Here is a 25,143-nt window from a genome sequence, read left to right as displayed (position 1 = left end):
GAATACTTTAACTGGTTGGTTGTTTTTAAAACTTAATTCATGAATTATTAAGAAGGTGGAAGTAAACTTCCTGCTAGTTGGACTGCTTTCATCACACATGTCCAATTGTTTTGTCCAATGGACCAAACAGTTGTCCATTTCTATCAAGGGTCAGCTTTACTGGAATTAAATCCACATAAATAAGTGAAAACCTTAGATCAGTATTTTGTCTCTTGAAACTTTTCATTGAGCAGTCCAAAGTTACTTGTTCTTAGACCATATGCCTTGGAAGGAACTTTGCATATGTTCTGTGAGCCAGGATTCTGTGCAAATAGGTACACTGAACCAAGCTAAGTTAAATTGACATTTTGTTTTCCTTTCATATTGCTGTATTATTTGGTGCCTGCCTTGCCTTTTTTCTTTCTTCCCCTGTTATCTCATTGAAATAAATTTATTTTTAAGACTTCATATTTAGGAGTATTGTTTTAAAAAGGAATGTTCACTAAAATTGTTCCTATCTGCTGCTGCTGCTGCATGGTTGTTAAGGATAGTTAACAAGAATCTGTAAGTTCTGTGTCCACTGGGTAAATCCAAAGCTCTTTAATGTTTAGTATTCTAGTCTGAAAGGATGTGGCCTTTGTAATGTGTCTTAGAAACTCCCCAAGCAACTGGACAGCCATGTTCAGCCTGTGTGGGAACCTACCATGATTCCTTAACAAAAAAGGGCATCCACCAATAAGGAAACTCTCCCTGGCTTCCTGCCTTAAATTTGCAGTGGACAAGTATTTGAATAATATTTCAAATCAAGTTTGAAAATAGGTTTTCTATAGAAAACAATAATAAATACACATTAGTATGTTGGTTAGTATTTTGATTATTATTATCAATATATTTTGACAATAATAAAATTTGATAATAACTAATTACTATGTTGATAGATTATATCTATTTGTCTTTTAAAATGTAAGCTTCTTCTGAAAACATGAGGTAAATGCTGCTGTAACTCAATTTTCGCCCTAATTCTAGCTTCCTAAATAAGCCTTAAGTATTAAAGAAATGACTTGATGATGGACTTCTGCATATCCAGGTCACTGGATATCTAACTCTAGAAAATCATCATGTAGTTTTTCTCCAACTGAGCATTTGACAGCACTAATGAGGAGTTACTCTCTTGACAAATAAAAACTTTCAGGAGGGACAGTTGAGTTAGTTTATTGCAGCAGAAACAATGGTCTTGTGGCATTTTCAGAACTAATAGATTTATTGTGACATACATTTTCATGCATTACCACCTACTTGATAAAGATGCCTTTTTTATGCTTCATGACCGTTAGGTTCCACTGTTAAGCTTTGTGTGTGTGTTGGTTCTCTCTCTTTCTCTCTCGCTCACACACACACGCACAGAGAGAGAGAGAGAGAGCGCATCTGAAGTGAGTTCTGGTTCAAGCCTATGCCCGAACAAATCTGTTAGTCTTTAAAGTACCACAAGGTTGTGTTCTTTGCTATTGTTGTTCTCTTTAAAATCTCTAAGATTTTATTTATTTATTTATTTAGAACTTTTCTATGCCGCCCCATTCGCAAAAAGCCTCAGGGCGGCTTACAAAACAAACAAACAAACAATCATACAAATAACCTTAAAAATCCGGCGACATCTCGGCATAAATATAAAAACCAATACATAAATACAGTGTTACAATTAACAATTAAAATAACTTTTAAATAAAAAGGTCTTGGCCTGGCGCTGAAAAACAAATAACGACGGTGCCAGGCGGATCTCTCTGGGGAGTGCTTTCCAGAGGTGGGGTGCCACCACAGAGAAGGCCCTCCTCCAGGTCCTCACCCTCCTAATATCTTTCACGGAGGGTTCTTTATATATTAAGGCTGCATTTCAGTGGGCCTCATTGGCACATGTTTACATGTTTGTATCTAGACATTCACAGTAACTTCCAGCTTAAAATAGCTATTTTCTTTACATTGCATTTCATTTCTATACCATCCAATAGCTGAGGCTCTATTAAATTAAAATCTTAAAATATGTTGCAAAAACCACTTGTATACACCCTTATATGTGTGCATCCCTGTTGTATATTTATATCTAAAACAAATTTAATATCAAGAAAAAAAATCAAGGATAAATACATCACCTTATACTGCCAAATGCCTGAGAGAAGAAAGTCTTACCCTAGTGTAGAACAGTTAAAAATGTTGGTGCCAGGTGGCCTCCTTGGGAGATTGTACCATAATTGGGGTCCACCACCAAGAGGGCTTACTCCCTCGTTTCCACCATCTTGATCATCCCTCAGAAGAGGTACCTGGAAAAGGGCCTTAGTTGATAAATGTAATGTACAAGTGGGTTCATGTCTGCAGATGCACTCCATCAGGTCAGTCCTGAGTCATGTAAGGTCAAACCAGCACTTTGGAAATGTACAGGCAGTTGATGTAAGCCAGCCAGAATTGCTGTTCAGACTTTCTGGTGCCTTTTCTCAGTCTGGTCATTGTGTTTTGCTCAAGCTGCAACTTCTGAATAATTTTCAAAGCCAGCCCTATGGAAATCATATTACAGTAATCTGGTTTGGAAGTTACCAGGACATAGAAAGCTGAAGCCAGATTATCCCTTGTTTGGACCAGAGCATAGTGGGCCAAAGTTGGTAGAAGGCACTCCACACTACTGAGTCTACCAGAGATTCAAGTGATAAAGGAGGCTTCAGGAGAACCCCCCCCTCCCCCCCAGGCTGTGAACTTACTGTTTCAGGGGAAGCATAACCTGAACTAGAACAGGCTGAGTACCCAGTATTCAATCAAAAATATTATTCACTAGCAGAATCTCAGTTTTGTTGGGAATGAGTTTCAGTTTATTAGTCCCCAATCAGTCAATTGTTGCAGTCAGGTGGTGATCAAGCAAATGTGCAGTTTCATCTGATGAAGAAGAAATGGAGTTCTGTGTCATTGCCATGCTCCAGATGACTGTAACGAATCGTTTCATGTAGATGTTGAATAGCACAGGGGATAAAACCACCACCTGTGCAACTCCATAGTGGAGAATCCATATGATGGAACAATATACCTCAACCAACATCCTCTGGAACTGACCAACCAAATAAGAGCAATAACACTGCAGTGCAGTACCTCCCACTCCCAACTCATACGGTCATTCCAGAAGAATATTATGGCTGTTGTTATTGAAAACCACAAGATGTCAAGGAGAATGGACAAGCTCACACTCCCCGTGACTATTTCTGGACAAAGGCCATCAAACAAGGGCTACCAAGACTGTTTCCATGCCAAAATCCATCCTGAGCTATGATTGAAATTAATCAAGATAGTCTCATCAAAAAGAGTCTGAAGTTGGTTGGCAGTCACCTACTGGAGGACCGTGCCCAGGAAAATAATTTTTGTCACTGACCTAAAATTAATAAGATTTGCCAGATCCAGGGATGCTTTACAACTGCCACTTCCAAGTGATCCAGGGTCACTTCCTCTTGTAAGGAGGCGTTAAACATTTCCCTGATTCATCAGGCTGTGGCCTTCCTACCAGTTTTTATAATTCTGGAGTGTCAAGGATCCAGTATGGGAAGTTGTTGCATGAACTTATTCAAGTTCCTTGTCAGTGTTGAGCTGTACTAACAATTTTCTCAAAAACAAAGAAAAACAGTTCTAGCATGTGCTGTAGATAGTTCATTTGCTACAACATTGAAGTCTAAGTGGATGGAAGAAGTTTTTTCCTGGATGTGCCGTGCAAATGGATTAAGGCAAACCTCAAACAAATTGAAGGTGTCTTTAGAGCCAGCACATAATTGGCCTCGGACAACCCAAGAAAGCTTTGGTGGGTGGTACTTAGAGGGTTCAATAGAGGCAGCAAGATGTATTTTCTTTGATGCCCTCAGTGCTTCTGGCCATAGGTACACACCAGTGTTTGATTCATCCACTAGGTTTTTCTCCATCTCTACTTAAGCTGTCTTTCATTTAGCTTCCATCACTCTCAACTCTAGAGGATGACATGGAACAGTATGAATAGTACTTTGAAGAGGATGTTTAGGAGCAATTCTGTCAACTGCCCAGGTCATGTCTTCCTTCCACAAATCAATCAGGGTTTTAACAGGAGAGCTGAGCTCTCTGGAAACCATCTGAATCCATTAACCTCTGGGAGTGGGCCATTTTAATAGGTCTGCTACCCTCACAGAGGGGGAAAGCTGCTGTTATTCTAAATCTCAGCAGGCAATGATCTGACTATGACAGAGGGTCTGATTCAAAGACCCCTTCCTTTGGACTACCATCTCCTTGTTGGCTGTGGGGGAATGCCAACATTTATGCTGAGGACTCCTCACCTAGAGCTGCTAAGGAGAACCATGGCACTGTCTCACCATATCATCAGTCTAGCACAGGTAGTGGGGCATACACTAGACTAGGAGATGGTGGGGTGGGTGGTACACCAACAAAAATCTCCAGTTTATGCCATTGATCCAACACAAGGAACATGCACTTCAGACCTGTAGTCAGATGAATAGATAGGAGATAGAATATGTACTGTCATCACTGTATCAACTCCAGTCACTGGGAATAGCTGGGATATGGTTGTTGTCATCGCACATTAAAACTTTCTGTATAGTGAGATAGTTTTACAGTTGATAAATCCACCATACCTAAGTAACACAGCTCTTGATATAATGAAAATGCCACAATGCATTCACTTGAAAAGATTTTAATACATTATTTTTACCATGGTTTTAAAGTGGCTTGCTTTTTAGCCTTTTTAGCCTTTCCTTCTTGATAGGTCCCATGGAAATTTTGAAGATTTTGCTGCTTATGGCAGATTTTTTTTGGTCAGATATTGGATTGGACTCAGACCTGTTTGACTGAAAGTGTAGTCTGATTTGAAAACACCTCCACACCTGATGCTTTCATACATTGCAGAAGCACCAAGGAAACAGAAAGCACAATTGCCCTGCACTTTCTGTCCATTGCATCATTAAATACAGATTTACAGTGTGGGCTCAGCTTGTCCATTTCTCCACGTGGGGTCATTAAACAGTGAGGTGAAACAGGAAGGTAGAGGCACTGGCAATAAAGGGTATCTAACTCACTTGAGTGTTGTATTGATATCAGTAATGTGACCATTGCCATAAAATATGTCAGGCTAAGCTTTAGAAGTTTCATGTACCATCAGTCTGCCTCATACTGGAACTAGAGGTTCTAAATAGATAACACTAGTTTTCCAGGTCAAGGTCTACTTTGAATGAAATTAATATTTAATCTCCATTAGTCTGACATTAAGTAAAGTAGGCCTTTAAATTGGCAAATCTTGTGGAAAATGTTGAGTTCGTTCTTGTTCAGCAGGGTAGAATGCTGATGTTGCCACAAAAGCAAAAAGCGTCTATACAAAATCACATCCACATTATTTTAAAAGCTAACTACAGTAGGAAACGGTTATGAATTTTTAATATAAAATCTATTTATTTTCATCTAAAGCTGTTTGGTGGCAAGCTGCAAGTAGGTTACTGAACTCACTTCACATGCTTTGTTATTTTTACATGTTTTATTCATCTTTAAGGCTGTTCAAAATAAAAAAGTGGGGAGTGGAAGGATGATATTTTGTATACCAAGGAATTCATAGATGACACCTGCTTTTGGCGTACATTGTTCATAAACCCAAACATATATGCATAACTGTGATCTACAGCCTGAAGCTTATTATTGAGAGCAAGAATATGTAAGTAAGTTGAGATAAGTTACTGTCCCCCTGCTTCTCTCTACAACTAAAGGTTTAGTTCCTTTTCTTGTGGAATCAACCTCTAAGTGTCAGTAGGGAGACTTGGGAAGATCTGCAGATGTTTGGGCGGGAAATGGAGCCTTGTACAGGACAAGGGAAGAAGGCAGCAAAGTAGCATGATGGAAAGGGAGAGATAGCAGGTTGGTCTTTTAGCAACCATTTGTATATTTGGCTAGTTCATTCAGGAGCCACCTGCATATTGCACTTTTGGAGGCAGGCAAAACGTTCTTGATAGTTGCTTGACAATTGTTAGTGATCAAGCCTGTTTACTTGTTCCTGCTCTTCTGAAATTGGCACAGCAGCCCATTTGTGGTGTTAGAGCTTCATTACTCACATAAATGGTATGTAGTAGCAGTCCAGGATGGTGTAGTGAGTATTCAGCTGAAAGTATGTGGTGGCTTCCATACTCTTATTAGGAAGATGCCCTAGTAATTTCATCAGTAGGGTATGCTCTTTGAGAAACAGTTACATCAAATGAAGGCACTCTAGCCTGTCAGTAAGAACAAAAGAAGAACCATGCCGGATTAAAACGAAAACATGATAAGTTCAGCATTCTGTCCCTGCAGTGGTTAACCAAATGCCAATAGGAAGCCCACAAGCAGAACTGAAGTGCAATAGCACCCACTGCCTCATGTTACCCAACATCTGGTGTACTGGAAGTAATGTACAGCTGTCAAGACTAGTAGCCATTTCTTTTGTGAAACCCCATCTCCTATTTTTTTTTTAAAAAAAACCCTCTAGAAGCCCATGTGAGGGTAATACTTTTATTTCATAACCACTGGCTAATTAGATTGCAGCCAAGAATTGTGATTTCCTTTCCTTTCCTTTCAGAACAAAGCCTGCTTATGGCAGTAGCTCATGCTTTTGGTGATCTGCCTGTGTTTCTGCCTGTGGGAGGATGGGCTTCCGCTTATTTACATCTTAGGTTAAGGATAGCTTGTATAGTGGTTAGTGTTGGAATACGGACCTGGGAGATACGGGTTTTTGTCCCCACTCGACTGTGAATCTCACTGGGTAACTTTGAGCCAGTCACAGACCCTTAGCCCAACCTTACCTCACAGGGTTGTTGTAAGGATACAATGGAACTGAATAAGCCACATTATGTTCCTTACAAGAGGGAAAGAAGGCAGGGTTTAAATGTAATGTAATATTGATAATGATAACAGGGATAGAATATAGGGTAAGTTGGAGAAATGAGTATGTGTGATAAGGTACTTTATTAATTTGGTTAAGCTTGGATGGTCAGTTACTCACATGCCAAGACTATCTACAAGTAATGTGCTGACATGTTCAGTCAGTTGGGGAAATCCAACTATTTGCATTTTAGGTAAACAGTATAAAAATGAAACTTACAAACATTTGTGTCTATTATCCAAAACTCTTGTCCATTGCTTTTTAAAAAAACATGTTTTCATTTAAACTTGCAGTGAGAAGTAATACTACTTCTACAACACTTTCAACATAAAGTATTCCAGAATAAATACAATTTAAGACAGAAAGTGCTGGAGTTTCACATTTCAGTGGATAGGACAGAATGAGTCTATTTCACAGGAAAGTTGTTTAAAGCTGATGCTCAAAATAATGCTTAACAATGAGCATTTACAGCAATATTATTGAATGAAAGTTTAGCACACATTCCTATTATATGGACTTTATGATAATTTATCAACAGCTATCCGAGTTTCTTAGCACACCTGAAAAAACATACTACAGTTCACTAGGTGATTTAAATTGATGATATATTTGCAAACATTAGACTGGCTTTTACTTCAGATGTACAGTTGTGAATATTCTCCTACTCACCTCTGTATTGATGTTCTAGTTGCAGTTTGATGCAGGATATTAACATTTTTTCCTTGCAGGTATGACATTATATAATCAGATGCTAGATGGGTCAGTTAGTTTAATGTATCCTCTTGAAATCAAAGAGACAAGTTACTTATGACTTAGTTCCCATTAAAATCTAAGTGACCGTAATTTAGTCTGAACTGAATCCAGGGTTCACACTATTCCTCCTGCTACCACATAAGGTAATAGTTACTTAGTTCCTAGGAAAATACAGATAGGGTGGTTTAAGGTGCAAAAACAGGTAGATTACGAGGAAACTATTCACATAATGCACTTACCATCTTGAATGATAAGTTAGTCATGCGGTTGTTGTTGTTGTTATGTGCTATCAAAGTCAAGTAATCTCCAACATATGGTGATACTGTGAATGAATGCCTCCAAGTGTCCTGTCCTTGACACCTCTGGTTAGCTCTTGTAAATTCAAGGCTGTGGTTTCCCTTGTGGAATTGATGCATCCCATAGTTGATTGTCCTCTTCTTCCTGACAGTTAGAGCAGTAGGACAAGGAATCAATTACCTAGGGAGGTTGTGGATTCTCGCACACTGGAGGCATTCAAGAGGCTTTTGGACAGCCATCTGTCAGGGATGTTGTAATGTGAAGACTTGCATTGAACAGGGAGTTGACTTGATGGCCTTCTATATTCTACTATACTATGATTCTTCCGTTTTTGACTTCCCCTAGCATAATTGTTGTCTCTAGTGACTCTTGATGTACCCGAAGCACAACAGGTTCACTTTCATTATTTCTAAGTCTGGCTTTAGTCTCATTAAAATAACTTGCAGGATCCACTACAGAATAATTACGGTCAAAGCATACTTTATTTTCTAGGTCTTACTAAAAGGCCAATAAAAAAAGTTGAAACTGTGTCCAGTGTCTGGCATCTATGAAGGGTATAAGTTGGGGGGAAGGGGGGAGAGAGAATTCTTGATAGTTTTCCTATAAAGGTTCAATTGTAGCTAAGAATTTCTGATGCCTTTCTCCCCTCTTTTTTAGTTGTGTCAGAGTGGAAGAGCACCATGCTGTTGACATTGATGTGTACCACTGTCCCAATTGTGCGGTTCTTCATGGACCTTCTTTAAGTAAGTCATGGATTTTAAAGTAGTGATGCAGTTGGTTTTATTTATTTATAAAATCATTTATGCCCCATCTTCCAATCTTTAAAAGGTCCCAAGGTGGTTTACAAGCTTAAACAACACACATGTATTGTCTGTCTCTCTCTTGTTAACAGAGAGCCTGAAAAGAGCTATTTATATGTAAAAAGATTGAAATAGGAAAAAGTTCAGGAACGGACATTTAGAACTTTTTATGTATAACTAGCTCCTTGAATTGAACCCAGAAACAAACTGTAACATGATGCAATTTAAACAATATCAGAGAAATACACTCCAAAAAACTGCATTTCTGATTTGTGCATTTTGCATTGCTGCAATTTTGGAATGCTTCTCAACAGTAGTCCTGTGTATAGTCTGTTGGAATAATCCAACTGGGATGCAACAAGGAAAGGTTTAGTTGTGGTTATGGCTGCTTTCTTCAGGAAAGGGTACAGCTGGTGCACTAGCTATACCTGTGCAAATTTGCTTCTGGACACAGTTTCTACCTAGTCTTCCATGGGCACTCCCAGACTATGAATCTGGTCCTCTAAGGGGGGAATAGAGTTCATCCTGAATGATTGTCTGTTGGGTGCAAAATATATGGTTTTACTCACAAGCAAGTTACCATGACTTATTGCCAACTGCATCCTTTTGTCTTCCAAAGAAATTTGAATGGTTTCCATTTTCCCTTTCATCCTTATTAGGAAAAGTAAAGCACTTGGAAACCAGTTGGTGATAGCAACATGGTGGCGTGGTTTAAAATCTATAAACTAGAGTGTATAAGACAATAAATTACAATGTAACATTATATATATATATATAATATTATATATAATATATATATAATATTTAATATTATAATATTTAATATTATATATATAATATTTAATATTATATATGTAATATTATATTACATAATATATAATATTATTTATATATGTATAAATATGTGCTAGAGTAGAAATAATACAAATTGAATTTAAGCAGATAGAATCCTTTTATGGGATTTTGCAGTTAAAAAATGAAAATTAGCACACAACACTTTTTTCCCCTTCTTTGTTAGTTTAAAAAACCCCCAGATATTATTTGGTTATTTTTGTAGAAACTACATACACTTCCCTCCATAAATTAGTTTTTCTTTAATACCATCCGTATGGGGGCAAATCTGTTTTTCCTAGAGCATAACCCCCCCCCCCAAAAAAAAAAAAAAGCATACAGTACAGCAGAGAGCAGACAATCTCAGCACTGGAAAAAATTAAGTAGTAGTTAGGGCCAGTCATGTTTTCCAGAATTTGCATGACCCTTTGGAAGGTAAAAGAAGCTCCTTATTGGAGAGTAGACCAAGTTTTCTGCACTGTGAATTTACTGTTTGTCCATATCCTTGATTTGGCTGTTTTGTCTGTAAGCAAAAAGTTTACAGAAAAGCCTGAAAGTTGTATTTTATTACTAAAGGTTTTTTTACCATGAGTGTACAAACTGATCCTATAGAGTAAGGTATAAGTAATATGGTGATGTATCAGAAAAAAAATATTCAGAAAGTAAACGCTAGAATTTCTGTTCTATGTTCAGCAGAAGAGAGTCTATCATCCAAGTGAAGTATGTGCTACTGGTGCACATTTAGGCAAATCATATAGAGAGTACAGAAATGTGAAAGATGTTCAGCCCATTATCCATATGGAAACACTATATAACAACTGTGACTGAATTTTGTTTCTCTTTACCTGTTGAAACGGAGGTCAGCTCCTTTTAAAAAAATAATTCTTTAGATAAAATAATATCTTTAGATAGATATTATCTAAAATCTTTAGATAGAATAATACCACAATTTTTACAAAATGCAGTTTGTAAGAGTATATCTGGTTGTAAGTAACACTAGTCTTTTAACAGACTGACCAATTTGTCCTTTAAAGGGGTTCAGTTATATTAGAGGCTTTGTCTTGTGCCTTTTGTAGTGCAGCTGCCTACCTTAATAACTGTCAGATGCTGTTGGCTGCTTGCCAAAGTAGTCATTGAGCTTGAAGAAACAGGTGTGTACACATGGAAAGAATGATCTATATTCTGCACAAAAATATGCTCACAGAGGATTGGTGCCTACAAAACAGTTTCTGCATGGAGGCAGCTTTAAATGGCTCCCTATAGCAGCTGCTTTTATGCAACAAACTGTATGCATCATCAAAGATACCACATTCTTTTTTCTCCCTATGGTCCTGTGGTGGTGTGGAGAAAATGCTTTGGTCCCTTTGGTGTGTTTCTACATACATTAGTTTGTAGTGCTGAGGTACTTTTCTTGTGATCCATTGAAAACAGTTTCCACATGCTGGCCATCCTGTGAGTGCTAGCCCTTGGTAACCTGGTTATCTAGGCAAACACAAATGTTTGCTAGTCCCAGATTGCTTGACAGCACAGTAGCTATTGCTGTTTGTGGAGAGATTGGCTAGGTGCCTTTGTTTCACTTGCATCAAGATTTAGAACTTTTTAAAACTAATGTGACTTGTGAACATGTTGAGAAGATTGGATGCCAGTCAAGCATTTATTTAAGTAATACTTCTCTGCTCATCAAATTATTGTAGCAATAATATTTCTCAGTTTTTAAACACTGAAACTTTAATGGTCATGAAGTTTTGCCAGCAGCTCTGTAGATGTATGTTGTAAGGTTACTTCCCTTTCAAATAAGCCATGTTACCAGGTTCAGACAACATTACCACAGCCAGTTGTGCCTGACATGTGCCAGGCATTAAAACAAGCCACTGTGGTTTATTTGATTGTTTACTTATTTCACAGCTGATTTAGTGCCTTGTGCCAGATCACCTGAGGAGATTCATGACTGTTGGGGGATTCGAATCTGGGTCTCTCCAGTACTAACATTCTGATTCCTTACACCAAAAATATGGTGGTAAAAATTAATTCTAGAAACTAATTCATATTTTATTTCTCACAAACTAGTGAAGAAGAGAAGGAACTGGCATAGACATGACTATACAGAATTTGATGATGGTTCCAAGCCAGTTCAAGCTGGAACACGAACATTTATTAAACAGCTACGTGCTCGTTCATTCCCAAGGTAGGATATGCTGCATTAGAACTTAAAAGTCATGTAAAGAGGGAAAAGTCTTTGGTGTATCTAGCACTTTCAAACAGCAATTCTGCATTTATGCTTTAAAGTTTACCCCATTAGAAACCACAGGAGTCTGAGTGTGGTTTATTTAAGCAAGCATATGATAATGCTAGAGACAGTCATCATGGAAAAAATCCTATTAACTTCTGTAGATTAGAATTGCAGTGGCAATTTACAACATGGAAGTAACTTAAAGCAAGGGATTGAAAATACCCAAATTATGTATATGTACACTACAAATGTTAAGGTGGGTGAAAGGCTTGAATTTTAACAGGAATATAAGATGCTTCTGTTACTTCATTTAATTGCAACTATTAGATGTTCATCCACTTTTGCTTTTGAATTCAGTAAAGCTAAATACTCCAACTTGTCTTGATTTCTACTGTTGGTTTATTTTAAAATGTTAGTTTGTTTTTTGTTTTTTTGCTTTTCTAGTGCTGATGAAATCATTTTGAAAATGCATGGTAGCCAATTGACTCAAAGATACCTGGAGAAGCATGGGTTTGATGTTCCCATTATGATTCCTAAATTAGATGGCTTAGGTCTTCGTCTTCCACCCTCTACTTTTTCTGTTCTTGATGTGGAACGATATGTAGGTATGGACTGCACTTCAAAATACAAGTAAAAATGGCCATCTTTCTGAAAAGCATGAAGACCACGGTTCCAGTCTTTTGAAGTGGGGCTAGCTAAGGGGATGTATGCATTTGCTAATAGAGGTTTAACCTTTTCTAGTCTTGTTCTGTGAATGTGGTGTACAGAGTGTTAACTTGTCAGCTTTCAGTCAGTAAAACCCCAATCATCTTTGGGGACAACAATGTGTGGTTTTCAGACCCCTGCAGTTAAAATTGAAGTCAATCTTAACTGTTAGGAAAGATGAACATTCATGCTTGGAAGCTAAGATACTGTTGTTTCTCATTTGCAGGGTCCTGTGGCAAGTTTTGAGAATATGTCATTTAAGCTGAATTTTAACAAATTATTACTTTAGTTTAAATGTCTGTTTTCTGACTAATGGAATCAGAATTAATAATAATATTCCAAAAGTAAATGTTTAGTGTCTTTGGAACAGCAGTTTCAGATTGATAATAAAATGGATGTTTAGTGAATATGTGAGGGACAACTTTCAGGTTTATATATTTATATGGAATTAAGTCAATACTTTTTAAAGAAGTATTTCAGTGCTGTACACATATTGTTTGAAATGCTTTCTATCATTAGAAGGTAATACAGGGTGCAGGGAAGTGGGAAATTTTCAATTGATGTCCAATGCACGAATAAACACGTTACAAAATATATTTTATGATGAAATGTATTGTACAGGATATGCAATTAATGATGGCAATAAATATTCAATATTCATTTTATGTCTGGAAGATAACATGAAGGTGTTGTCCATTTCTTAGTACACATTTTGACAGCCTGTTGTGGAAATTCTGTACTGCTCATAACATGTCAAGAGGAATGCCAGCAGTTTCCTCTTCAAACCTCCTTTTTAGTTCAGCAATGGTTGCAGCTTGTGTGCGGTACACTTGGCTTTTCAACAATTGCCGACACCCCAGGGTTGCCAACTTCTAGTTCCAAAATTCTGTTTGTTAACATATCCATTAAGGTGAAAATGGGCTTTATCCGAAATCCACAAGTTGTTAAAGAAATTGGCGTCCTCATTTACTTTAGCCAGCAATTGTTCACAAAACAGTTGACGCACCACGTGATCATTGGGCTTCAGTTCCTACACAATTTGCAATTTGTAGGGATGGAACTTCAACTTGTGCAGTATTCTTTATGTGCTTCGTCGCCCCAAATGTAGCAGTGATGTGTGTTGTTGAACAGAGCGGCAAGGGCTCCTCACGATGGCAGCTCAAACAGCATCAATATTCTCTGGTGTGTGGGCTGTTTGAACACCCCCTGGGAACTTCTTTTTAAAGGCTGAACCTGTTTCTTTGAAATTATGTACCCATGTTGTAATTGCATGAGCAGATGGGACACGATCATGATGTCCTAACTGGTAATGATGCCAAAATTCCCTTTGCACAGCAGTCAACATTCTTATTAAAGGACAGAGAATGCTCATTGCACACCACTCCACTGCTTCATTATACCTAATGGCAAGGGGTTCTAAACGAGGTCGCACTGGTTCCAAACAATTGCTGATGCCCCAGGGTCACCAACTCCTAGTTCCAACATTTCCCATTTCCTTGCACCACCCTGTATAATGACCTGTTTTGATGAAATGATGATTTAATGGCTTTGAAATCCTTAAAAATTGTTGACTTAAAATCTTGCCCGAGGCCATTATTGCCTTCTTTGTGGGTTGTGCAGTGTGATGTGTAAACCCAGATCATTTGGTTGTTTATGGGCTAAACAACCTTGTAGCTAACCCATGGTTTGTTTGGGGTGGTTTTTTTCATGGAGAGGGGACTAACTACTGATTTGTTTAGCGCCTAAACAACTTGGAGCTTAGCATGTCATGCTGCATATTTTATGAAGGAGCCAATTGTAGGTTTTCTGTGAAGTGGGAAAGGAAAGTGCACTGCATGTTCCTGATAGTTCAGTCAGTTTTTAAACTGATAGACTATCTGTATTTATGGACAGCCCCAGTGTATGAAATTGACACAATCTAAACATAAGAAATACTTCAACTGAATTAGAGTAATTTTCTAAGTAGAAATTAAGGTCTTATCAGAATATATAAATGTGGTTTTCAGTAACATTTATTGTCTGATTCCTGTTTATGTAGAGGCTTTAAAATGTCTTGTTTTTACAGGTGGCGATAAAGTGATAGATGTTATTGATGTGGCAAGACAAGCAGACAGTAAAATGAAGCTCCATAATTATGTTAAGTACTTCACAAACTCTGAAAGACCAAAAGTATTAAATGTGATCAGCCTAGAATTTTCAGATACAAAGTGAGTATATTGTTTTGATAAGTTTGTTTGAATTTCCTGTTATAACAGAAAAAGCATAATTTTAAAGACAGACTATTACAAGTAGCAATATAATGGCTTGATGTTCTTAAAGACTTGCAGTGATAACTAGGAAAGTTGGTTTTGGAAGGTGGCAGGGGGAAATTTGCAGATCCATTTATCCTTGTATTTAACAGGAATTACTATGATTCTCATGTTTAAAGTTTAGCAAGGATTATTCTAATAAAAATATGTTTGAAAGAGTGAATGAGTGCCATTGACCCACTTTTTGATAGAACAAGGACTGGGCTATATATGATTGTTGCGTAGCAAAAACATTTTTTATGTTTCAGTTATAATGAACTCTTTTTAAAAATAGTATTGTTAATTTTTAGCATAACTCTGTTAAAATAAAATCTGCAAATCCAATCCCTTAACTCAGTCCATGATACATTTTCAAATATATTGCATTAAAGATGTACAATTCAAGGAAGCCAAAGTGCCTTGGAAAAAAACTACTTTCTCAGGGTTTTAATTCTTTATCATATTTATATCATGCTTTTTTCCCTGCATGGAACCTAAAATGGTTTGCGTAATCCTTTTTCTCCTCTCCATTTAATCCTCACAACTGCTCTGTGAGGTAGTTTAGGCTGAATGTCAGTGACTGGCCTGTAGTTTACCTAATGACTCTCAGGACTTGAATGGTGACTGGTCCCTCGAGTCTCATTCCAACACTGTAATTACAATGTCACACTGACTCTCTTTCTATAAGTATGTAATGAATGAGGTGAATGAAGTTCTATGGACTCTATCAGAAGAGAACTAGGGAGTGGTAAGTCATCACATACACTGGGTCAGCCTTCATGAGAAGCTGACCTATGTTTCAGGAAGATAACCCACTGAGCCTGCCTTGTTGTGTCATCTTGTCATATGCGCTTCAACTATAATCTGTGCAATATACTTAACTCTTAAAAAAGAATATTTGGTTTGTGTAAAAAGCAAACAACATAGAGACTAACATATTGTTTGTCCTAATTATTTATTTCAATTTTCGGAATCACATCCTGAATTAAGCTCAAGGCAAGCACCAAGTTAAATAATAAAATAAAAACAAAATGGTGAAAATAATAAGAAATGACATTGTGATAGGAGTGAGTTTGCACAACCACAGTATGCCAAACAGTCAGTTAGGCTTACCTTGGGTTGTCTCTCCTAGCTTTCCTCCTTGGTCTTCCTCCCAGTGTCCCTGGAGACTTGTTGGCTGAACCCAACACATCTCCCTTCCTTGCCCCAGTCATGACTCCTAATTGCAGTCAGTGACAGCCGCTTCAGAATACTTACGTGGTACATTGGAGTGGCTTAAACAACATTTTAGGTACCAAAAATGTGCAGACTATTATTTTTGGCTGGCCTTTTGAAGCCATTTTCAAGCCATTTACATCAATTGCATTTTTTGAGGATCCAAAAGTACCCAAACCCCCTCAGTGAATGAAATGGGATAGTTATTGAAGTGAGAAGGAGTAGATTAGACCAGTTCTGCTGTGGAAGTCTCTGAGATGTTGGTTGAAGGTTGTTGAGGAAGGCAGAGAACATAATGCACCTGATCATCTGCCAGTGCTTTTTGGGTTGTTCCAAAGACGACCCATGCTGCATATCTTATTTATGGAGTAGCTTTGTGTAACATTCAAATGTGCCCAGAGTGACAAAATATTTCATATTTTGAAATAAATGACAATTTTGGGGGAAATATGACAGTTAAAGCATTAAACTCACAACTAAATATTTGATCTAGAAATTATATTGTTTATTGATCATATTTAAATCTACCATGATGACATAGTGTATCATGTGAGTCCCAAATCTGAGAACATGCTACACTTTATTTTGAATCAATACGCTCTTTTCTTTGTCTCTTACTGTAGAACTGTTCATCATAGCTGATGATACCAGTCAAATACTGTTAGAGAGGGATTTTTTTTTAACTTCTCCATGCCTTCACTGGAACTCAATCACTGTGTTCTTACTTAATTTTGTGTGTTTTTTGTTTTTTAAGGATGTCTGAATTAGTGGAAGTCCCTGAAATTGCCAGAAAACTTTCATGGGTGGAAAATTACTGGCCAGATGACTCAGTCTTTCCTAAGCCATTCGTTCAAAAGTATTGCTTAATGGGAGTTCAAGATAGCTACACAGATTTTCATATTGATTTTGGGGGCACTTCTGTCTGGTATCATGTTCTCTGGGTAAGAAAACATAGGTTACTTCCAAAATATATAATATATAGTGTTCTCATTTAAAGAATAATTTTGAAGATTATCATCTGCAGTTTGTGTTGAAACTATTAGTTCAAGTAAAGGAATGGAGGAAAATTATCACATTTCTTATCATTCTGTGACCTGATAGCGTTAAAAAGCTAGGCTAAACACTAGTGGGCATAATATTTAGAGAAATTAATTTTTAAAGCCCAGCCTTATCTAATCTTATGCTTTTCAGTTGTTTGCTTTGCTGAACCCCAAATAATTCCATACTCAGTTGAGTAGGAATGCAGATATTTCCTGATGCATTCCATCCCATCATCTCCTGACTCCCTTTAACTTTTGCTTCTTTATTCTTCTTAAATGGCAATCTTAAATCAACATCATGTTTATTGTTTAACTTTAATAGTCATTACTAAGTGGCATTAAAGAGAGCTGTTTTAGCTAATAGGTGGTATTAAATAAATTAAAGATGTACAGCTTTTCATTCCATGTATTTATGCATAGGGAGAGAAGATCTTCTACTTGATCAAACCTACTAATGAAAACCTTGCAATTTATGAATCCTGGAGTTCGTCTGTCACCCAGAGTGAGGTGTACTTTGGAGATAAAGTTGACAAGTGTTACAAATGTGTTGTGAAGCAAGGACATACCTTATTTGTTCCAACAGGTAAAATGCCTTACCTAGTAAAGTACCATTCTGTGTATGGGGAGTCTAGTGGTCAGAGAATTCTTAGTGCAATTAATTTCCAATGGTGCCAATGTATTTAGCTATTACAGATCAAATCAGGAGAGTGTCTTGGGATTTTAATATTGTGTTAATTTTGAAATGAGACAACAGGTGGGACAGGTAAAGGCTCTGAAATAGGAGTGAGAAAATAGTTGAAATATTAATGACTTGTTACCATCTTGCACATGGTCCTTCTTTGTGTATTTAAAATTTGAGAGAGAAGCCTCTCCTTATTTATCTTACTAGATAGCAGGCTGACTGGGTTCACATGATATGACAGTCCATTGTGCTTTACAAACCATGGTGGGTTGTCATGTATAAATCAGGACAGTTTCCTGCAGGCTGACTTCTAAAAAGGGTACAAGCTACCTAACAACTAATGTCTTGTTTAAGAAATTGTTGTACCCATGATGGGTTGACATGTCATCTAAAGCTAGACAACCAACCCCTTAATAGGTACCGGGAAGCAGAACCTCTTGGCAACTCCTCTTGATGCCCCTCCAGGCCACTGCTACTGTCAGCTGCTCCGCCAATGCCCATGCAGCCAGGTGGAGTGCCAGTCATTGCTTTGGTGTCCATCACTGCAACAAGTCATTTTTTTCGCACCACCACATTTCCCCCCTCCTCTCCCTGCATTTTCCCCCTTTTTCTAGGGGGAATCTCTGAGTCAATAGCCAGTGATAGCTTCTTCAAATTGCTAAACAGGCACATTGAAACAGCTGCCAGTGATTTACCACCTGTTGTTTTCTTTTTGTTTTGTGTTCCAAATGTGTGCAAATCTCTTCATCAGGCTTAAAAAATTTAGTCTAACTTGTGCAAGTGTATATTTCTGTGGGTTCAACGTGGGTAACCTTACCTGTGCAATGTCCTAGAGGGTGGGGTGACTGCTATTAAACTGAAGAAAGTATCCATAATGGACATTAACCCAGGGAGGCTGCAGAAAGTTGTTTCATTTTATTTTCCTGTTACCTCTGTCAATAGTAGAGCTCTGACATGAAAGCAAAGTGATCTTTTTTTGTAAAGAAGTTGGCTTCTTGATCACCCAATTTGGCTGGACCTGGCTCTGCTCAGTTTCCTGCTCCTCCCCCTGCCCACCCTCTTTCCCAAGACGTGCATAGGAAAGTGGAAAAATGTGAGCTACTGGAAGCACAGACTTTTTTTTTTTTATCAGACTGCTTACCGCTAAAGGCAGTTTAATAGGGTGCCAGTGTCTTTGCCATTTAGTTAGATTAGTGATATCAGTACAGCCAACTTGAGTAGTCTATCAGTTCTTCAAATCAGCTCTGCTATCCTGCAAAACATCCTACATGTTTTCAGAATGATGCAGCACATTTTATAGTGGAGATAGTTATGGTTTCACTTGTCATTTCAGGCTGGATTCATGCTGTGCTCACTTCTCAGGATTGTATGGCTTTTGGAGGGAACTTTTTGCACAACCTCAATATTGGCATGCAGCTCAGGTTAGTCTTGGAACATTCACTTTTGTCTAAATATAAGGATCTAAGGATCTTCCATAAGCTTGAAAATATTTCATTCGTTTGGTATCATATTTTTATATGGAAGGAAATGGTGTGAGGTTCTTAGAGAGGGACAGCTCTTTTTCCAGGAGTGGATTAATTACTGCACCAATGATCTCCAGGAGAAAATAAACTATTTTCTCTGAGTTACTTACCTCTGACATTTAATAGGATGACAGAGATTATATTTGGTAAGCTCAGCTATGAAAAAGGAAAATATTTTTTGTCAATCTTGCTTGAGTGTTACTGTTCTAAATGTGCTTTAGCACCAAAATATGTTAAATGCAGTCTTTTCTGGGTTTATTTATTAATTTATACACTCTAGCTTCGTAGCTGCACATGTAGCAGTTGATTGATAAACACAGAGATTGAATAAGTGTAATAGAACTTTGTTGGGTCTGGTCTTACTACACTCGACCTTGCATGTTGATGTAGTTTGTTTGTCAGAGGTTGCTTCATGTTTGCCTCATAGCATATAATTTGGGTGAACATATTTAACAATGATCAAATAAAATAATCCTTCTATGTTGATTATTTAGGTGTTATGAAATGGAGAAAAGGCTAAAAACCCCAGATCTTTTCAAATTTCCTTTCTTTGAAGCCATCTGTTGGTTTGTGGCCAAAAACTTACTGGAAACATTGAAAGGTAACAAAGTTCATATCTTAAGAAGTATTTGAGGCTAGACCTTTATTATCATTTTGAGAAAAAGCCATGCCTAATGCATATGACAGTAAAAGGAGAAGCAAGTTACTCAGACATTTTAACTGGATAATGTCACCATAGTTACTTTGTTCAATTTTGAAGTATGACAAAATTTTACTGATTAAAAATGTTTGCAGCAAAAAAAATCCATAGGTTCCATCTATTCCATTCCATAGTAGAATATAAGGTATGACAAAGGAAGGTGTTGGGGGGGGGGTTTGAGGTGGGGAGGTGTATATTAAGGTAGCAGTGATTTGTAACTGTGAAATATTATATGGAAATGAAAATAATTACTTCAGGTTCACATTAATGCACATCCCTCTAAAGCAGCGACAGGGAACTTGTAGTCCCTTAGATATTCAGTTCCAGCTTCCATCAACCCAATGAGCATGGCCAGTAGTCAGGTATGATGAAGTTGTGAGTACAACATCTTGAGGTACACAGGTTCCCCCTCCTTGCTGATCCCAGCCCACCAAACAGCTCTCTGGTGGCTCTGAGGAACACAGTTTCCACGGGGAGGATAGTGCACAGGGATGACTGTGCCCACATGCTGTTATCCCCATCACAATTAGTAATTTGGTGATTTGTGCATTTTTGTTGACAGCACAGATAGCTCCCAGACATCGCAGGTTGGTCAAATGTGATTTAAGGCCACAGCCAGTCTCTTTAATGCTGGCTTTTTCCTAAGTATTAGCAAAGTGTGTGCTTAGTAAATGATGTTCAAAGCAGTCAGATCTGAAACTAAGATAAGTTTAGGTTACTGGGAAGAAATAACCAAAGCTGACAGGCTGCTTGAGTCTGCAAATAACTGTTTCCTGAAGAAGTATGCTTGACAGCATTAACATTTGTAAATGTAAGACTGACTACTGGATTATCAGTGTCCATCAACAGGAGACTGAATATGTAAGTGCAAAGTTTGCTTTAAACTCAAAACTGTTTAACAGGCACGATACTGGAGAGTGCTCTTGCATGTGTGCATCTGTTGAAAACATGTCTACACCCTGCTTTCCAGGCAGCCAGGTCCTTGTTAAATACATCTTAAACATCAAATCTGAAAGCACTAATTTCCTGGTCAGTTAAACTGGCTTTTTCCCTTGCTTACCTATACAGGACAAGTAATTGGTCCTATAGAAAGACTGGGAGACAAGCGCTATTCATACCGGTAATATTACCCTAAGTATAATGGAGTAGCTCAGTGTCTGCATCTAGTCACACACTAGATACATTATCTTAATTTCTGGAGGGGCAGCAGTTAGTGTATTTCAGGACAAATAGCAGAGCCTTGTGGCACCTTAAAGACAAATTTATTATGTACATGCTTTTGTGGATTGCTGTCTGGTATCTCAGATACAGACTGCAGTTCATGAAAGCTTTGTTGTTGTTAGTCGCGAAGTCGTGTCCGAACCATCGCAACCCCATGGACAACATTCCTCCAGGCCTTTCTGTCCCCCACCATCCCCTGGAGTCCACTCAAGCTCACACCAACTGCTTCATTGACTCCATCTAGCCACCGCATCCTCTGCCGTCCCCTTCTTTTGTCATTTTTTGTGCCCAGCATTAGGCTCTTCTCCGGGGAGTCCTTCCTTCTCATTAGGTGGCCAAAGTATTTGAGTTTCATCTTCAGCATCTGGCCTTCCAAAGAGCAGTCAGGGTTGACCTCCACTAGGACTGACCAGTTTGATTGCCTTGCAGTCCAAGGGACTCACAGGAATCTTCTCCAGCACCACAGCTCAAAGGCCTCAATCCTTCGGCACTCAGCCTTCCTTATGGTCCAGCTTTCACAGCCATACATTGCAACTGGGAAAACCATAGCCTTGACTATATGCACTTTTGTTGGCAGGGTGATGTCTCTGCTTTTTAGTATGCTGTCTAGATTTGCCATAGCTCTTCTCCCCAGGAGCAAGCATCTTTTAATTTCTTGGCTGCAGTCCCCATCTACGCTGATCTTGGAGCCCAGGAAAATAAAATCTGTCACTACCTCCATTTCTTCCCCATCTATTTGCCAGGAAGTGAGAGGACTGGATGCCATGATCTTAGTTTTCTTAATGTTGAGTTTCAGGCCAACTTTTGCACTCTCCTCCTTCACCCGCATCAAGAAGCTCTTTAGTTCCTCTTCACTTTCTGCCATGAGAGTGGTATCATCTGCATATCTGAGGTTGTTGATATTTCTCCCAGCAATCTTAATTCCAAGTGGTGATTCATCTAGCCCTGCCTTTCTCATGATGTGCTCTGCATATAAGTTAAATAGGCAGGGAGACAGTATACAGCCTTACCGAACTCCTTTCTCAATTTTGAACCAATCAGTGGTTCCATGTCCAATTCTCACTGTTGCTTCTTGACTCGCATATAAGTCTCTCAAGAGACAAATAAGTTGGTCAGGTACTCCCATCTCTCTAAGAACTTGCCACAATTTGTTGTGATCCACACAATCAAAGGCTTTAGCATAGTCAGTGAAGCAGAAGTAGATGTTTTTCTGGAACTCCCTAGCTTTCCCCATGATCCAGCGTATGTTGGCAATTTGATCTCTAGTTCCTCTCCCTCTTCGAAATCCTGCCTGTACTTCTGGTAGTTCTCGGTCCACATACTGCTGGAGCCTAGCTTGTAGGATTTTGAGCATCACTTTGCTAGCATGTGAAATGAGTACAATGGTGCAGTAGTTTGAACATTCTTTGGAATTGCCCTTCTTTGGGATCAGAATGTAAACTGATCTTTTCCAATCCTGTGGCCACTGCTGAGTTTTCCAAATTTGCTGGCATATTGAGTGTAGCACTTCTGCTGCATCGTCTTTTAAGATTTTGAATGGCTCAGCTGGAATACTGTTGCCTCCACTAGCTTTGTTGTTGCTCAGACTTCCTAAGGCCCATTTGACTTCACATTCCAGGATGTCTGGCTCAAGGTCAGTGACCACCCCATCGTGGTTATCAGGGGCGTTAAGCTCTTTCTTGTATAGTTCTTCTGTGTAATCTTGCCACCTCTTCTTAATCTCTTCTGCCTCTGTTAGGTCCCTGCCATTTTGGTCCTTTATCATGCCCATCTTTGCATGAAATGTTCCCTTCATATCTCCAATTTTCTTGAAGATATCTCTGGTCCTCCCTATTCTATTGTTTTCTTCTATTTCTTTGCGCTGTTCATTTAAGAAGGCATTCTTATCTCTTCTAGCTATTCTTTGGAATTCTGCATTCAATTGGGTGTATCTTTCTCTTTCTCCCTTGCCTTTCGCTTCCCTTCTTTCCTCAGCTATTTGTAAAGCTTCCTCAAACAGCCATTTTGCTTTCTTGCATTTCTTTTTCTTAGGGATGGTTTTAGTTGCTACCTCTTGTACAATGTTGCTAACCTCCGTCCATAGTTCTTCAGGCACTCTGTCTATCTGATCTAATTCCTTAAATCTATTTGTCACCTCTGCTGTATATTCCTCAGGGATATGATTTAGGTCATACCTGAGTGGCCGAGTGCTTTTCCCTACTTTCTTCAATTTAAGCCTAAATTTTGCAACCAGAAGCTCATGATCTGAGCCACAGTCAGCTCCTGATCTAGTTTTTACTGACTGTATAGAGCTTCTCCATCTTTGGCTGCAGAGCACATAGTCAATCTGATTTCTGTGTTGACCATCTGGTGATGTCCATGTGTAGACCAACCCAACTCGTCTCTTGGGTTGTTGGAAAAGAGTGTTTGCTATGACCATTGTATTCTCTTGACAAAATTCTACCAGCCTGTGCCCTGCTTCATTTTGTTCTCCAAGGCCAAACTTGCCTGTTATTCCAGTTATCTTTTGGCTTCCTACTTTAGCATTCCAATCCCCCATGATGATGACATCATTTTTGGGTGTTAATTCTAGAAGGTGTTGTAGGTCAACTTCATAGAACTGGTCAACTTCAGCCTCTTCAGCACCAGTGGTTGGAGCATAGACTTGGACTATTGTGATGTTGAATGGTTTGTCTTGGATTCGAACTGAGATCATTATGTCATTTTGAAGATTGTATCCCAGTACTGCTTTTCCTACTCTTTTATTGACTATGAAGGCTACTCCATTTCTTCTGAGGGATTCTTGCCCGCAGTAGTATACCTGATGGTCATCTGAATTAAATCCACCCATTCCTGTCCATTTTAGTTCACTGATTCCTAAGATGTCGATGTTCAGTCTTGTCATCTCTTGTTTGACCACATCCAGCTTGCCTTGATTCATGGATCTTACATTCCAGGTTCCTATGAAGTATAGATCTTTGCAGCATCAGACTTTCCTTTCACCATCAGATACATCTGCAACTGAGTGTCCTTTCGGCTTTGACCCAGTCACTTCATTCTTTCTGGTGCTACTAGTACTAGCCCTCTGCTCTTCCCCAGTAGCATATTGGACACCTTCCGACCTGAGGGGCTCATCTTCCGGCATCATATCTTTTTGCCTTTTGGTACTGTCCATGGGGTTTTCATGGCAAAGATACTGGAGTGGGTTGCCGTTTCCTTCTCCAGTGGATCACGTTTTGTCAGAACTCTCTGCTATGACCTGTCCGTCTTGGGTGGCCCTGCACGGCATAGCTCATAGTTTCATTGAGCTACACAAACCCCTTCGCCACGACAAGGCAGTGATCCATGAAGGAGCATGAAAGCTTATCCCATAACAAATTTGTTGATCTTTAAGGTGCCACAAGATAATTTGGTAATTCAAGTAATAGCAAAGTAAAACACTGGTCAGCTTTTCACTTCCAAGAAAGAGATAAAAATGTTTATGAATGTTGTACAAGGAAAATGCAATTGGCCTTAAATTTCCAGATAATAAGACAGGACCAGTAATGGATATATTAATAATGCTACCCTTTTTCATAGCAGTTTAGGCTCTCAAAGTACTTTATGCCCTTGTAATACTAAAAAACCCCTATTTGATAAGGTAGTAATTATCCTTTAGCCAGGGGGGCTGAGGCTGGCTTCTTGATTCAGAACAGAGTAAGCTAAGTAATGCCATAATTTGTTAGTCTTTAAAGTAGCACAAGTCATGTTTCTTTCTTCAGTTACCAATTACACCATCTCTCTGCCTTTATAGTAATAGTTAGAGTTACTTTAGGGTCTTTAAAACAGTTCAGATCTTTAAAAAAAGATCATAGGCAAATGCTTTAAAATTAAGTTTAATGATCCATTTGAATAGATTACTAGAAAGTGGGATTAATTAGAGAACAGATTTATTCTCCATTTTGACATTTTTAACTTTGAGAGGAAGATGTATAAGTCAGAGAGAGGAAGCAAATGCTG

The 25,143-nt window shown here is 38.5% G+C and overlaps 1 protein-coding gene across 3 annotated transcripts in view; it reads left to right on the top strand.

Annotated features, from left to right (window-relative positions):
• Positions 1-25,143, top strand: part of KDM7A (lysine demethylase 7A) — a 52,768-nt gene that overhangs the window by 7,602 nt on the left and 20,023 nt on the right. For all 3 annotated transcript variants that reach the window (XM_044441316.1, XM_044441314.1, XM_044441315.1), the window contains exons 2-9: positions 8,588-8,673; positions 11,629-11,746; positions 12,236-12,396; positions 14,562-14,703; positions 16,754-16,940; positions 17,460-17,622; positions 19,055-19,142; positions 19,739-19,845. In XM_044441316.1, coding sequence (XP_044297251.1) covers positions 8,588-8,673; positions 11,629-11,746; positions 12,236-12,396; positions 14,562-14,703; positions 16,754-16,940; positions 17,460-17,622; positions 19,055-19,142; positions 19,739-19,845 — 1,052 coding nt within the window. The remainder of the gene's footprint in view (positions 1-8,587; positions 8,674-11,628; positions 11,747-12,235; positions 12,397-14,561; positions 14,704-16,753; positions 16,941-17,459; positions 17,623-19,054; positions 19,143-19,738; positions 19,846-25,143) is intronic.

The sequence above is a fragment of the Varanus komodoensis genome, unplaced genomic scaffold (assembly GCF_004798865.1).
Source record: "Varanus komodoensis strain SLA01 unplaced genomic scaffold, ASM479886v1 scaffold39, whole genome shotgun sequence".
NCBI lineage: Eukaryota > Metazoa > Chordata > Lepidosauria > Squamata > Varanidae > Varanus > Varanus komodoensis.
This window is presented reverse-complemented; position numbering and strand designations above follow the sequence as displayed.